Source organism: Echinops telfairi, unplaced genomic scaffold (genome assembly GCF_000313985.2).
Source record: "Echinops telfairi isolate 266 unplaced genomic scaffold, ASM31398v2 ScPeMD7_15;HRSCAF=58, whole genome shotgun sequence".
In the NCBI taxonomy this organism is placed as follows: domain Eukaryota; kingdom Metazoa; phylum Chordata; class Mammalia; order Afrosoricida; family Tenrecidae; genus Echinops; species Echinops telfairi.
The window spans coordinates 94,992-111,475 of record NW_022103912.1 but is presented as its reverse complement, the minus strand read 5'-3'; the positions used below and the strand labels follow the sequence as shown (position 1 = coordinate 111,475).

Here is a 16,484-nt window from a genome sequence, read left to right as displayed (position 1 = left end):
GCTTCAAAGACTGTGTCTCTAGCAGAGCAGGGAGCCGTGCCGCTCTTGGGAGAAGAAAGTGCCGTCTCTCTTTCAAGGAGAAATGTGGTTTCCATCTGCACAGTAACCACTATGCCACCAGGGCTCCTTTGCTTCATTCACATTGGTGGGCGACAAACCCGTGTAAATATTTGGAAGGAGATGGGGGCCATCTCTAGAAAGACTATATACTTGTATAGGCCAACTAGCACACTGCATTAGGTAATACAAATAATGCCACCTTGAAAACATTATCTTGGGATTCAAAAGTGCACTCACTATGGGGGGTTGTATACTTCTTACTTCATTTCAAAAACTATAAGTTTCAATCTAATATGATACATAAGAGTTTATTTTGGAGCCCTGGTTTTGAAATGTATTAAGAGTTGGGCTATTAACCTTATGGTCAGAGATAAAATTCCCATTAGCTGCCTGTCATGGCTTTAGAGTCTCGGAAACTCTGTGCAGCAGTTTTATTGTGTTCTAACGGGTGCTTACACTTCTGACTCTACTTGATGGTGAGTTTTAAAGTGTTTCTAAAGTGATTGTAAAATTTATAGTTCCTCTAGAAAATCATTTTCAGTTTATAATAGTTTTTTATATAGCCCATATAAAATGTTACCGGATGGTTTGATTAGCGTAATCATCTTTAACATTCATTGCTTTGTCATTCTCCTTGAGAGTCACACAGTAAGTAATGGATAGTTCTGTATGCTGTGAGGTAGGGATCCAGCTTTTTTGTTTCTTTTTGACGTGTATTTGATTGTCCAATCTCTTATTTATTATAAACTCATCTTTTACTCACATGTCTGAAAATTTAGAGTTTTAGGTTTATTGCTCCTGGTATCAGCATGTTTTCCGTCACTCAGTAAGGGCACTGTTGACAGGATTGGGGACTTGGTGTAAGAAGAGGGACAGAGCAGTATCACATCTGGACCTACAGGTTACGTATTACTCACATTGCATTCTCCCATCAGCCTGCAGATTGTGCGTCAACAGCAGCGAAGAAGAAAGAGGAAGTGCCTGTTTGGGTATTATTATTTCTGGGATGTCCCCATGAGAGATTGAAATTTGTGAGCATCATTAGAGCTGATCCAGAGAAGACAAACATAGAGCATCCCAGTTGCCGGCAGTGTCATAAGGACCAAAGAAAATGACCAAGGCTCAGGTGATTTGATGTGTTTTATCCTTTTCTGTATTTCCTACTGGAGTTGTAGAAGCCTGCATAACACTGATTCAGTTCATTGGAGAAGTGGAAATCTGAAATCGTGGAAGTTATAGATAAACTCTGATTCTGACTTCAAGATTGGGCTGGAGAAGATTAGGAGTATGAATAGTGATCATAGGATCAAAACTAAACTATTGACATTGAACATGATATGTCACTGAGGATCCTTTGGATGACATTATCTTTAATACATTATTCTATGGCCAACCCACGAAAATCATTCAAATGATATGCTATGCCAAATTTGTTTACGTCATTTTATTTGGGGGATCGTACAACTCTTCCCACAATCTATACATACATCTATTGTGTCAAGCACATTTGTACATCTGTTGCCATCATCATTCTCAAAACGTCATCTTTCTACTTGAGCCCTTGATATTAGCTCCTCATTTTTTCCCTCCCTCCCTCAGACCTCTCTACTGGCGCCCTGCTTCATGCCAGTATGTTACATTCACGTATTGGTGCACTCAGTTGAAATCTAGTCCCTCGTTCTCTGTGGAGAACTAAGCAATACCCTCCCCTTGGGTGGGTTAATATCCTGTTCCCCTGCTACCCATGTCTTTTTCTTTTTTTTCCACCCCCCAACTTTGTAGTTGTATCCCTGGATTTGGTCTGGCCCCTGCCATACTACCATACTACCTGAACCTCACCTTAGGAATGTTTGTATACAGTAGCTTTTTCCCTATGACCCTTTTGCATTTTTAAGCTTACCTCAGCAGGCTCATGTTGTACTTGTCCTTTTGTGCTTGGCTTACTTCACTTAGCATGATTTCCTCCCGTTCTTCCCATGCAGTGATGTGCTTCATGCGTTCATCACTGCTTTTTAAGGATGCACAGTACTCCGTTGTATGTATGTACCACAGTTTTTTAATCCTGTCATCTGTTGATGAAAATTTGCGTTGTTTCCAACTCCTTGGCTATGCCTAGTTTTTAAGGAGAATTAAGGTCACCTCATTAGAACAGGTCAGTATTCCATGAGATTTTTGTCTGAGTAAGTTTTTTTAATGTTTCTTTCTAAAGGTGATGCGTTACATATTCTCATTAATGCTTTTAAAATGCGCCTTGTAGCAATAGTAGTTTAAAAAAGGTGGACAGCTTCTCACTTCCTCTAACTATAGATGTAGGAGAATCAGCCATCAACATCAGCTCTGATTCATATGAGGCAGAGCATAAACATACCTGTACTCTCCAGTGCTTTTCCAGTTCTGACACTAGTATCTTTCCCACAGTCCTCTCCTCCTCAGCTCATTAATTTTTTGCAGTGGCCATGTACAAATTACAGTCCAGAGACACACGTACAAGTTTTATTCGGTAATAGAATGTAACTTGGTATCAGAATCAGTAGGCTACACATTGGCATTCACATTAAAGAACCATGCAGGCACATTTGCTCTTCTTCAGGGCAGGCCTTTTCTCTGTGTCCCTCTCCGACATTTGCCCCCTGAAGGTGGGCTCATTTCATTGTTCCATCTCTATAGGCTCCTCTCAGCTTCTTAGAGATATCCTCCTCTTGGTCTTGCCTGCCTGGCCCATATCTTGGCTGAAAAGCCCTTACTGGACCTGTCACAGTTGGCTCTGTCACTGTGTCCCTTCTGCCCTCAGCATTATCTCCATTCTCTTGACTCATGAATGTTGCAGTGCATTGTGCGGGAGCAGCAGTAGATCAGTCCCTATGAGGTAGAGGTTCAAGATGTTCCTTGATTTGCTCAGCATTATCTCACAAAACTAAACAGGCATCAGGTAAATAACTCTTCAGGATGTGGAAGTTGGTGAATCTAAAATGTCAGGCATCAAACTGTTGGCTCATGGAGTGGAGGAAACTCTCAAATCAGGTCACACAGGCAGCTCATAGTTGGCAGGGATGTCATGGAAATGGCTCATGAATTTCTGAAAGCTGGCAAATCTCTAATCCATGGGTTCACTCTGAACTATGTGGCTGCAGAGGCTAACAAAACCAAATCAGCAGTTCAGAAGAAAAGCCGATGTCTCACTGTTTCTTCTCAACAATGCCTGCAGGCAGTTCTCTCTCTCCCTCTTGCTCTAACTCTTGATAAGATGGCTTCTTGGGCCAACCTAGCACCTTCCCTGCCTAGGCAAGATTAAGAGGGGCCACTTGGAGAGAATGTGATAAAAGATGGCAGGTTCAAGAGGACCTTTTAATTAAAGTTAAGTCAATACTGTTCGAAGGTGTCTGAGAAGAATTTTTCCTAAGATTGACAAGAAGAGCTTGTCCTAAGGTGGCTTCTAAGAGCTTCCTGCACTCAGGAAGAGATAAACCCTATGAACTTTCTGTTTTGGGATCTGAGTTACAGCATTTTGCTCCTGATCCCAAGTTTTACCTTGTTCATTAATAGACCACTTTGATCTATGAGTTTTGTGTGGCCATAGTAATGGATTATCAAACCCAGAAGTGAGACAAAGCGTAGTGTGGGAGAATGGCTTGTGTAAGAATTGGCAAAAAATGTTGGAGAGCTGAGGTATGTTTCCCCGCCCCCATCTGAACTGTTCCTGATACCTAGTGCCACTGAAGGTACAGAGCCTTGTATACTGGTGATAGTGCTAGGACTCCTAATCCCATTTCACAATGTTCTGTAAACTTGTTTGTTAATATAAACAGGTGTTTATCTACTTTGTGTGAGTATAAATCAGCTATTTCTAGCTCATTCAGATCATTTCAGTGGTACTCAAAATTCTAATTTTATGAGTGGGTGCATTATTTTGGTGACACGGGTCCCCAACACTTGAACCTTAGGAGTAACATTGCAATTATGGCAAATCTTAAAAGACAGAGACCAGACAGCCGGACACAGGAGCTCTCTTCCCATGCCAGGACTGAGAGTGGATGTATTTTCCAATAGGTATATGTAATGGAGCTTACAGATCTTTCGTAAGCATGCACCTCATGCAGTTAGCATATACCCAGTCAATGGGCAGTGTTGTAAGTGGGTGACAACAAACAAGCAAGAAGGGGAGTCACCATCTTGACCTAGGGCTACTTGACCTCAAATATGCCGTGAGCCCTCCCCAGACATTTGCTACATTTTATGGTGGACTGGCTACAGAACCTGATTGTTCTAATCTACAGATAGCCTTCAAGCATAGTGAAGCAGCCAGGCAGAGAAATGATTCTTCTACTACTGTGTTTTCCCCCAAATAAGACACTGTCTTATATTTATTTTTCCTCAAGAAGACACACTATGGTTGATTTTTCAGGGGATGTTTTATTTTTATTAAGTAGGGTATAACAATCTACATTTATTCGAACATAGTTAAGTCGTCTTCTTCTGGAACATTGACCCACAGTGCTGAGTAAAATGGCAGCCACAGCTTCACTCCGTCCCCCTCAGGACACACAATACCTGAAGCAGAGCGTCCGTCCTGCTCCTCACTTCACTGAGGAGACTTTTACGTTCACTGTCTGTGTCTCCCTCTGTGCCTCAGCTTGCAGCACGCACAGTATGACCGGGACCTGACGGGGGCCCGGCCTTGTTGATGGGGCTGCCCGCACCTCTCTGGTCACCTCCGAGATAGCAGCGGTCACGATGGGGCACGTGAGAAGGGCTGCCCGTCTTCCTTACACTGAGTCACGCCTACCACTATGTCTTATTTTCAGGGTATGGCTTACATTGCACAGAACCTTAGAAATCCTGCTACGGCTTATTTTATGGGCATGTCTTATTTTGGGGGAAACACAGTATGATAGCTCCTTTAAGGCTGCTCCTTCACGGAGGTCTATTGTCGGGTGCACATTATTTGGCCTGCAGAGCGTGTATTTGAAAACATTTCTTTATCAGAACAATGGAGATCTTTCTGAAAATAGGGCTTTTTCCTTGCCCATGGTTGCAAGTGTAGAAAAGATCAAATGCTTTCTACCAAGTCCTCAGTTTACCACACACTATGGAATGCACTAGCACAGAATAGTTTTTATTATTGTTTTGCTTTCTCTACTGTAAGATAGATATTTTTTAATCTTCAACTGGAAAATACGTCATTAAATAGACTCCTCTTACTACAGGAATCACTGACATTCAACGATGTGGCTGTAAAGTTCACCTGGGAGGAATGGCAGCTCCTGAACCCTGCTCAGAAGACCCTATATAAGGATGTGATGTTGGAGAACTATCGCAACCTGCTTTCCATCGGTGAGGAGAATTCTCAAGTCATTGGCCTCGTCGTCGTTGGCTTCATGTGTTAAAATCCTTGCTGTGTCTGTGGTGTTCTCAAAGAGGTAGATTCTCATTGCATTCTCTGGTCCTAGGTTAGTGGGTAAGGTCTTCTACTCTTGAAAGAATGCCCTTTACTTTGCTCCTTTGAACATGGTTTTCCTAGAAATACAACATTCTGCAGGCTTTACAAAGCTTAGGTTCATTTCGGTGTGTCTGAGATTCTGTAGTTTCTCATGAACAGGTTATCTGGTTGTCAGCTCAGAAGCTTCCTCTCAATTGGAACAAGGAGAACTGGGGTCGTTTTTAGAGACAAGCTATAGTGGAAATTTGTCAGGTGCCTGGTCAAAATACCTTAAGGGTAATTGGCCAGAGGAGTTGATTCACCTGGTAGAAGGCCTCCCATCCATCATAGGTGTCAGATAACACATGATCGTGTGTGCTCCTTCGAATGTGAGACCTCACTTTTCCTACCAGTTGCGAGAAGTACTCCTGTAGCTCTTCTGAGAGTAGATTTTTAGATTTCCATTTATTTGATTTACATTATTATATGTTTGGCTCTATCATTTTCTTTAAGATGGTCAAAACTTTCCCTCTCTTATATGCTTCTACCTTACTATGAAAGTCCATCTTGCAAGCCGCTCTCCAAACAGAGAACTTGGAGCACGTTACTGTCCCCAGAATACAGCACTTCCCTCCACTAGTGAGCAAGAGTGGGTCCTGAGCTCCCACCATAAACAGGTCTCCATTATGCTTCCTCAGCTTCCCCTTGGAGTTCCTCTATTTTCATTGTTCCTTCATAACTAATTTTGCTACTGTTATGAATCAGAGACCCCTGAGAAAGGGTCGTTTGATCCCCACAGGGGTCACGACCCACAGGTGGAGAACGGCTACTCTCAAGGTTTTGGTTTCCATTTTCTCATTTTTTCTCCTCTCCCTTTAAAGTTGTCTTCACTCTAGTGATAGACGTTATTTCTGCTTTCTATCAGAGATGGTCAAATTGTCTCCTCCCCGCGACCCTTCTGTAAGGGGATGTCCAATTGCCTCCACACTCCCCCTCATTCACAATGATACGATTTTTTGTTCTGATGATGCCTGATACCTGATCTCTTCGACACCTCATGATCACACTGGCTGGTGTGCTTCTTCCAAGTGGGCTTTGTTGCTTCTGAGCTAGATGGCTTGATTCTTTTTTTTTTTAAGTTGCCTATTCCTCCAATAATTTTGTAAGTGGAAAGGACATTATTAACATCCTGCTTTCTGTCATATTTATTTATTTATTTGATTAAACACCTGTCTGATGTGTATTCCTTACTATGCAGTATGCCGTCTTAAGCCCACACCTTCTTAACAGGTCCAAAACCCGAAAGGTGCTTTGCTGTTTCTAAAGAACATTTTGGCTGTATATTCCAACACTGATTTTTTGTTGTTGTTGTTGTTATTCAAACAATGCATAATATATCCAATATTGCTGTCTTTGTTCATTGTCTTTTGGTTTCCATGTGTATGATGTCCTTGGTGTCATCCCACAACTTATCTGGTCTTCAGTCATTATTGTTCAGTCATCAATCTTTTATTCCTCAAGTTTATTCTTTAGGTAGTCTCTAAGCTCTGTGATCTAAGTACTTTGCTTAGCTTCAACTTGCATTTGAGCAATTGATCTGTTCCACAGTTAACCCCTGGCCTTGTTTTGACTTATGAGGTTCCCCATCATTTCTTTCTACAGATGTGGTTGATTGGATTTTCATTTGTTCCACTCAGAAAGATCTATATGTATAGTGTCCATTTTTGTTGTTTAATAAGGAATTTGTTGTGAAATCATCATTAGTCTCAAAATTTTATCAGTTAACTAGTGTGTCATTTCTGCCACTAAGACCACGTCTTCCAATTACTGATACTGTTCCCAAATTTTACATTCCTCAGTGCACATGATTGTATGGTTGATCAATGTCAGGTTGCAAAAGTTATGCAAAAATTTCTCTCTCTCTCTCTCTCTCTCTCTCTATATATATATATATATATATATATATATTCTTAATCATTTTATTGGGAGCTCTTACAGATTCATAACATTCCATAGTTCAGGCACATCGAGCAGTCTTGTACAATTGCTACCACAGTTTCAAAACATTTTCTTCTTGAATTCCTTGATATCAGCTCCGCTTTATCCCCTCCCTGCCCCACCCTCAATTTCTTTATTGTGGAAACAGAACCTGGATCAAAGTGTAAGCTGCCTTGTCTCTGTACTCCTGCCCACAGGGCTTGGAGGACCAGTACTGGTGTTAGAAGAAAACCTCCCCAAGCCCCAAGGATAAAGCTAGAGCTGATAGCGCACAATCTCCAGATAGAGTTTTCTCCACAACTACCCTCCCTCCATTAAGATGCTAGTGTACAGCTCTGACAGGTGCCTGACTTCTTGCTACTCAGCTAAAAGATGCCTAGCTTTGAAAGCAATTAGGTTCCTTTTGTTGCTATCACTCAAGGAATCAACTACCCTTTTGTCTCTTAAATGTCTTCTGGGTGGGTCCTAAGGGACAGTTGTGTAAGTGAAGGGCAGAAGTAAAAAGGCAGACAAGTATTTAGGCACTCACCTCTTCCATGATGCCAAGTCTGAGCAGGATAGAGAGAGAATGTATTCTTTCACCAATTTACTGTATATACTCATGTATACGCTGAGTTATTCAGCACATTTTTATGCAGTTTTTGTGATATTTGGGTTGGCTTATACTGGAGTATATATGGTATAAAGTCTCTGGGCCATGCAGTCGCACTCCACCCCCACCCCAGACACACCTATGTGCCTAGCAAGGTAGGCAGTATCTTTACCCTGGAGGTCCCTGAAGTACTTGGGTGAGCAACTTAAGACCAGTGCTGAGGGTGGGGTGGGGTGGCGTGGGGTTAACTATCCCCTGAGCAGGGAGGCCAATAACAACATGTCTGCTCTTATAGTTAAAGCTGGTGGCAGATAGTAATTAGCCATGTGCTTGCATGAGGTATCATTAAGGTAGCACTATAATGAGAGAATATTGTGGGCATGATTTTTAATTCAGAGAATGTGACGGGGACTCTTTTCCAACTTACAAATGTGAATGCCTCACTCTCCCCAGATACCTGGCCTTACAATCTTCTTTAATTCTGAGACTAAAGAATTTGTCTGCATCCACTCTCTTCTTGGTCCTCAGTTTCCCACAGCCTGATACTTATCACGAAATGTTCTAAAAGAATTCAGGGTATTCCCACATTCACACTTGTCCATTCTGTTGTGCCTGTGCCTTCTGGAGGCTTCCACACCTTGCTCCTATATAAATTCACTGTTAAATGACCTCGCTATCTTATTCCGGCATCGGAGATGTGGCCACTCTACCCCATTTTTGCTGTCTGCTTTATCTTCCTTACTTGCACATGCTGTTCCTAAGGGCCCGTATGGCTGTGGGGCTAAATCCCAAACTTTATGTTTGCTTTAACAGTTGGTGCACAAATCTAAATAACACTCATAGTAACTGGTCTTACCTGCAAGCATATGAATATTAACCTACCACAGACAGAATTATACTTCAGAGAAGATCTTGCAATGTGCATTTTGATGTTGAATTTGACCACCAGTATTCTTGAATTTGTCAATCTCAGCCTTATAAACCACTTGATTACCTATTTAAAAATAGCCAGTACCGGTCTATTTAAATTTAATAAGCCATATACCATCAGTATTTAAACATTCCATTTTGTTTTGACAACTGGCAATTGTTCTTGATAATCCTTCATTTATTCCATCTTCCAATTATTAGAGGATGTTTGCATCTATTTTTTCTCATTTTCAGTCATGACATGTCAACCGCTTAAGGTCCCCAAAGCTCTCATTCATCCACATCATCACTGTTGACTGTGCTTTGGGGATTTAGTTCTTGTTCAGTGTTATTTTGTTGCCATTAAACCTGAGGGGTTCCTGTTCCAGAAGTAGATCACCAGGTCTCCCTCCCAGTCCCTATTTCTGGAGATTCCACTAAGACCTGTGCACCATGGGTGATCCTGCTTGTATTTGAAACACTGGGTGGCATGGCTTCTGGCATCACAGCAACATGCAAGCCACCCCAGGACAACACTGAAAGATGGGTGATGTAAGCTAGAATATTGGCTCCATAGACATACAGAATATGTTTGTGTACCATAATACCTTTCATATATATCTGTTTAAATGGTTTTCTCCCAAGTAGAATATTCTGCATTTTTCACATTCCCAACTTTATGCAGTACTTACTTGTCTCTTAGTAAAGATTGATGGAATGAATACATCTGTCATCTACCAGCTAACATTAGCAAGCCTTACCACCCCTTTGGTCTATTGGTCTCAATGTCTTGTTTGTATTACATTTGTTGTATATTTTCATGGTCTTATTTAAGCAAATACCAAATCTGTGTTCATTCATTTCTTTTATGCCCCTCGTTGTTTCTATAATAACTTTTTATCATTTGGATTGTTTACATGATTGTATTTCTTCCAATGGGATAAACTTTAAGCATAGTGTATATTTACATTTCATATAAGAGAGTTGTCACTAAGGATTCACCTTGTATCAATGCATATTTTAAGAGGTCCATTATAAATCAAGATAATGGAAAAATTCAATGTTCTGTTCTTTTATAGAAATCCAGAAAGATGGTGATCATATGCTCGAACACTCGCAACATGAAAGATACATGGACAGAATGGAACAGTGCTATGAATTTAATTCATTGGAAATTATTGTTTCTCAGCACAAAAATAATTTTCCTCTCATGGAAAATTATGAGATGTTTGGCTTTCATGAAGAAATTGTAGAATCAGATTTAATCATTCTTAAATTAAATCAGAACAGACGCAACAAAATAAAGAGATCAGCTGTGCTCAGTGGAGATGGGAAAACTTTTCTCCATGTTGAACAAGAGCAATTTTGTACTGACATGAAAGTCCCTGAGTGTGAACAATCTAGGCCCACGAAGTCACAGTGGATTCAGCATCAGGAATCTGATGAAATTGAGAAAACACACACGGGTGATAAATGTGGGACAACCTTCATTGAGAAGTCTTTGCTCTGTGAGCACCAGACCATTGATATACTAGATAAGACCTATGAATGCAGTCAGTGTGGGCAAAAATTTGATAAAATGTTCAAACTCAATGAACATCATCAGAAAGCTCATGAAGGACAAAAACTGTATAAATGCTTGGAATGTGGCAAAGCTTATCATAGTAAATCATACCTCCAGGAACATCAGAAAACTCAGGTGGCACAGATGCCCTGTGTATGCAGTGAATGTGGGAAAGGCTTCACCAGGAAGAGTGATGTCACTGCTCATCAGCGAATTCATACTAGAGAGAAACCCCATGTATGCACTAAATGTGAAAAAGCCTTTATCAGGAAGAAGTACCTCACTATTCATCAGAAAAGTCATACTAGTGCGAAACCCCATGTCTGTGGTGAATGTGGCAAAGCTTTCATTCGGAAAACACAGCTCAGAAGTCATCTACAAACTCATACAGGAGAAAAACCCTATGTATGTGATGAGTGTGGTAAAGCTTTCAGCCAGAAGCAATGCCTTAAAGCACATCAGGCGTTTCACACAGGAGAGAAACCCCATGTATGTGGTGAATGTGGAAAAGCCTATATCTGGAAGACAGCTCTCACTTATCATGAGCAAACTCATACTGGAGAGAAACCCCATGTATGTGGTGAATGTGGCAAAGCCTTTATCAGCAAAACTTCTCTTACTTTTCACCAGCGAACTCATACAGGAGAGAAACCCTATGTATGTGGTGAATGTGGGAAAGGCTTTATCACGAAGGCTGCTCTCACTTTTCATCATCGAACTCACTCAGGAGAGAAACCCCATGTATGTGGAGAGTGTGGCAAAGCCTTTATCAGGAAGACTTCTCTCACTGTTCACCAGCGAATTCATACTGGAGAGAAACCCCATGTTTGTGGTAAATGTGGAAAAGGCTTCATTGAGAAAGCACAGCTCAATTCTCATCTATGGACTCATATAGGAGAAAATCCCTATGTATGCCGTGAGTGTGGTAAAGCTTTCAGCCAGAAACAACGCCTTATAGCACATCAGAGATTTCACACAGGAGAGAAACCCCATGTATGTGGTGAATGTGGAAAAGCCTTTTTCTCGAAGACTGAGTTCACTGATCATGAGCGAACACATACTGGAGAGAAACCCCGTGTATCTGGTAAGTGTGGCAAAGCCTTCACTCAGAAAGCACCTCTCAGAAGTCATCTACGAACTCACACAGTAGAAAAACCCTATGTATGTCGTGAGTGTGGTAAAGATTTTAGCCGGAAGCAATGCCTTATAGCACATCAGGCATTTCACACAGGAGAAAAGCCCCATGTATGTGGTGAATGTGGAAAAGCCTTTATCAGGAAGTCTGTTCTCACTGTTCATCAGCGAACTCATACTGGAGAGAAACCCCATGTATGTGGTCAATGTGGCAAAGGCTTCATTCAGAAAATACATCTCAAAACTCATCTACAAGCTCATAGAGGAGAAAAACCCCATGTATGTACTGAATGTGGCAAAGCTTTCTTACAGAAATCATCTCTCGAAAGTCATCTGCGAACTCATACAGGAGAAAAACCCCATGTATGTGGTGAGTGTGGTAAAGCTTTCAGCCGGAAGCAATGCCTTATAGCACATCAGGCGTTTCACACAGGAGAAAAACCCCATGTATGTGGTGAATGTGGAAAAGCCTTTATCAGGAAGGGTGCTCTCACTTATCATGAGCGAACTCATACTGGAGAGAGACCCCATGTATGTGGTGAATGTGGCAAAGCCTTTATCAGGAAGGGTGCTCTCACTTATCATGAACGAACTCATACAGGAGAAAAACCCCATGTATGTAGTGAATGTGGCAAAGCCTTCACTCAGAAAACAGGTCTCAAAAATCATCTACGAACTCATACAGGAGAAAAACCCTATGTATGTGGTGAGTGTGGTAAAGCTTTCAGCCGGAAGCAATGCCTTAAAGCACATCAGGCGTTTCACACAGGAGAGAAACCCCATGTATGTAGTGAATGTGGAAAAGCCTATACCTGGAAGGGTCAACTCACTGTTCATCAGCGAACTCATACTGGAGAGAAACCCCATGTATGTACTGAATGTGGAAAAGCCTTTATTAAGAAGAATTCTCTCACTGTTCATCAGCAAACTCATACTGGAGAGAAACCCAAACCCTATGTATGTACTGAATGTGGGAAAGCCTTTATCAGGAAGACTGCTCTCACTGTTCATCAGCGAACTCATACTGGAGAGAAACCCCATGTATGTGATGAATGTGGAAAAGCCTTTATCAGGAAGGCTACTCTCATTGATCATCAGCGAACTCATACTGGAGAGAAACCTCATGTATGTGGAGAGTGTGGCAAAGGCTTCATTCAGAAAAAACATCTCAAAACTCATCTACTAATTCATATCTGAGAAAAACCTTATATATGTGGTGTGGGTTGGAAGGTTTTATCCGGAAGAATTTCCTTATAGCACATCAGAGATTTCACACAGTAAAGCAGTCCTTTGCATGAATTAAATGTGGGAAATCTTATATGTAGAAGTCAAGTCTCATTAAACATGAGAAAATTCCCAACGAGAAAACTTTTCATTAGGGTTAGTGCAACAAGCTTTCAAAACAAAGGAGAAGGTGCTAGAGTTTAGCCTGGACCAAGCATGGGAACAGACAATTGTGACTTACCATGCAGGTACCCATTCTCTGAATTGCTGTCCCTCTACTGACATGGCCCATCGGTGTGGGGACAGGGCCTTCCAGACCTCCACATGGCACAAGGGCACCTCATTGCTCTTCCAGCTATCAGTGCCTGAAAGAGCTAAACCTGCTTTTTCTGGATCACAGCTATACCAAACAGTAGATTGCCCACTCAGTTGCCAGTAGTGCCCACCCCATCTGCATGCTCATTGTTACTCCCAGAAACAGCACCAAAGTACTGTAAAATAAGAAGATGATAGAAGATGTATGGGAACAACTAATCCAGAGGACCATTGCACCACATTGAACCTCAGCCTCCGCGACCCTGAGACGAGAACTAGATGGTGGCCAGCTTCCAATGCTAATTACTCAGAAAGGGATCGCAAAAGAGAAGCATGAGTTGAGTGGGAGAACAAAGTGGAACAAAACCCCAAATCAGGAAATAGATCGGGCTTACTGGTCTGATGGAGACTTGGAATCTTAGTGACTATGGCCCTTAGTGACTCTTCACTCCAGGAAATGTACTCACTCCTCTGACTCATCTTTCAGCTAAACAATATACCGGCTTGGAGGGGAAGAGGAACATCTGAGAGGTATACAGTCCTTAGAACAACCAACCGTATCAAATCAAAAGGATAGCATTTGCTTATGGATAAAAACTCTTAAAAGCAGGAAGGAACAGGAAAGAAGGTTGAATAATGATGGTAAAACACAGGGAGGGTGGAAGTGGGAAGAGTGCTAGTACATCTTAGGGGCTGCAATCAAGATATGAATTGTTGAATGGAAAACCAATTTACTGTGTAAAGTTTTAAATCATTATTTTTTTTAAGAGCTCATGTCACATCAATGATTTGATGGAAGGAATGGGGTAAGGGACAAAACTAAAAAGGGTTGGTCTTTTTGGTCCTGGGTGGTGCCTCTTTCAGGAGCTGAACTTGGACAATTTGAGGGGCCTCGCTATGGGTGTGTAGAGGAGACAAAGCCTGGCTTTTTGATCCTGCAGGAGTCAATGGGGGCACTTCCTCCTTGCAAGGTTTAATATAAGGTTGGGAAAGGTCAGACTTCTTGGGAAGTGTAGGGTAAACTGCCTTAGGGACTGGCTCCTGGGATCTTGGGCTAGGTGGTGCACTACCCTTAGTTGTCAACAAAGGCCCTGAGTGGGAATTTGCTAACATTACCTGGAGATCTGCCTGCTTGGCACATTTCTGTAATCACCATGGGGGTCCTGAAGAAGATTTAGCCTAGTGGTTCTCAACCTTCCTAATGTCTCAACCCTTTAATACAGTTCATGTTGTGGTGACCCATAACCATAAAATTATTTTTGTTGCTACTTCATAACAGTAATTTACCTACTGTTATGAATGGTAATGTAATATCTGATATTCAGGATGTATTTTCCTTGTTACAAATTGAACATAATTACAACAGTGATTAATCAATAAGACAATATGTAATTATATTACAAATAGATGAAATTTTGTGTTGAAGCATGGCGTAGCCTGGGTAAAAGTCGTAATATAACAACAGTAAATGGCACTCCTACATTTTCAGGTGGTATGCGTAAAAAGCCAATGTCAGTGCGAAGGTAAAGATAGCTTCTTTTTCACAAGATCAGAAATTCTCAGGGCAGTCTTTGAACATGAAGCATAGTGATTAATTACAAAACAATATGTAAATATATTTTGTGAACTATTTATATCTAATTACAAATACATGAAATTTTGTCTTGAAACTTGGTGTAGCATGGATAACAGTCTTAATATAATAACGGTAAACTATATTGCTACATCTTGCAACAGTGTGCATAAAAAGCCAACGTCAGTGCAAAGGTTGAGATAGCTTCTTTCTCACCAGATCTGAAATTCTCACAATGAAGATCACCTTTCACAATATGTCTACTTCTGTATTTAGACTTGATAATCAACAAGCTGATAAACCCTGTTTCACAAAGATAAGTTGTTGGAAATGGAAGAAGGTACAACACAGTATCAGACAGAACAGGATATGACTGCAAACACTTGATCCAGAATTTTGTAACTGGCATTATAGAGAAGTTAGTTCTCACTGCATCACTGTTAATAAGTTCAATGAATCCCTTGTGTTGTCTCAGGAACATCTTCAGCGTTGACTGTGAATGGGCTTGTGGCAAGTGCAAATGGGGTATCAGGTAGATTTGGAAAGTACAATGAAATTTCTTCTGCAGACATGTGCAAGTCTTTCACAGAAATTATCATCGTAATCCTTTTGTCTGCTTCAATGTCATGTTCCTCAAAGAAAGCAGATGAGGTAAGCAACATGTACATTTTAATTTGATCCAATTATTTTTGCCATAGCTGAAGTTTCATTTGGAATGATTGGCTATTTTCAGACCAAGCGAGGCATGTTGCATTTGGTACTTGCAGTGATCAGTTTAACTTATTCAAGATGGCAAAGATGTCAACTAAGTAAGCTTAGTTGACATCTTTGCCATTTTCCGCAGATCACTTTTATCACTGAAAAGTGTTTTGAACTACGGTCTTGCTTTCTGATTAAAAAACGTTTTGAGTTCATCACGATACTCAAAAACAAGTTGTAAATTTTTTCCTCTGGACAACCATCTCACTGCATGTGACATAGCAGAGCACTGCTTGGTGCATCCAACTTGTTCCACAGTTTTCCACAGTTGCAAAAACAGACAACTGTTTAAAGTGCTCACCTTTACGAAATTAACAGAACTCATGACACTTTTCATTACTTATTGTAACTCTTGTGCCAGTGTCTTTGTTGCTGATATTTGCCGATGAATCATACAGTGAATTCCAATGACTGTGGGTGACTCATTCAGTAGCAAACGTTGAAATCCATCCAAATTAAATACATCACGTGCAGTAGTTGTTTCAAGAGGTTTGCCAAAAAACTTATCTTTAAAGTCGCCATCATTAATATTCCTCACATAAACCAGTAACTGAAGAGTTTGCAACATCTGTAGATTCAAGCTAGATGCTAAATATTGGAAGTAGAGCAGATTTAATTTCCTGGATGACCTGATCAAGAATATCAGCAGACATGCCGTCTATTCTTCTGCACAGTGCCATCGCACTCAATTTTGTAACATTCATCTCCGATCATAACTCGAGCAATGTCTTTGGCCACTGGCAACAGTAAATCCTCAGCCATGGTATGAGGTTTCATAACTCTGGTGATTGAGTGCCACCAAACATGAAGCTTCAACAGCTGCTACGTTTTGTTTGTGGTATTTGCCACCAGTGCCAAGTCTGGCTTTCTTGAGTCCACCAGCTTTGCTTCTAAAATAGTTGGTATCCTTGTCGGCAAAGCTTGGATGCTTGCTATCAAA

The 16,484-nt window shown here is 41.1% G+C and overlaps 1 protein-coding gene and 1 pseudogene across 4 annotated transcripts in view; both read left to right on the top strand.

Annotated features, from left to right (window-relative positions):
- LOC123520878 overlaps positions 1–4,742 on the top strand; it is a 6,467-nt pseudogene extending 1,725 nt beyond the window's left edge.
- Positions 1–14,466, top strand: part of LOC123521378 (zinc finger protein 585A-like) — a 58,786-nt gene extending 44,320 nt beyond the window's left edge. For 3 of the 4 annotated variants that reach the window (XM_045287406.1, XM_045287407.1, XM_045287408.1), the window contains 2 exons: positions 996–1,186; positions 10,055–14,466. In XM_045287406.1, coding sequence (XP_045143341.1) covers positions 10,078–12,870 — 2,793 coding nt within the window. In that variant the 5' untranslated portion in view covers positions 996–1,186; positions 10,055–10,077 and the 3' untranslated portion in view covers positions 12,871–14,466. Of the gene's footprint in view, positions 1–995; positions 1,187–5,321; positions 5,392–10,054 lie in introns of those variants that run through there. The other variant, XM_045287405.1, reaches the window with a different exon arrangement.
- The last annotated feature ends 2,018 nt before the right edge of the window (positions 14,467–16,484 follow it).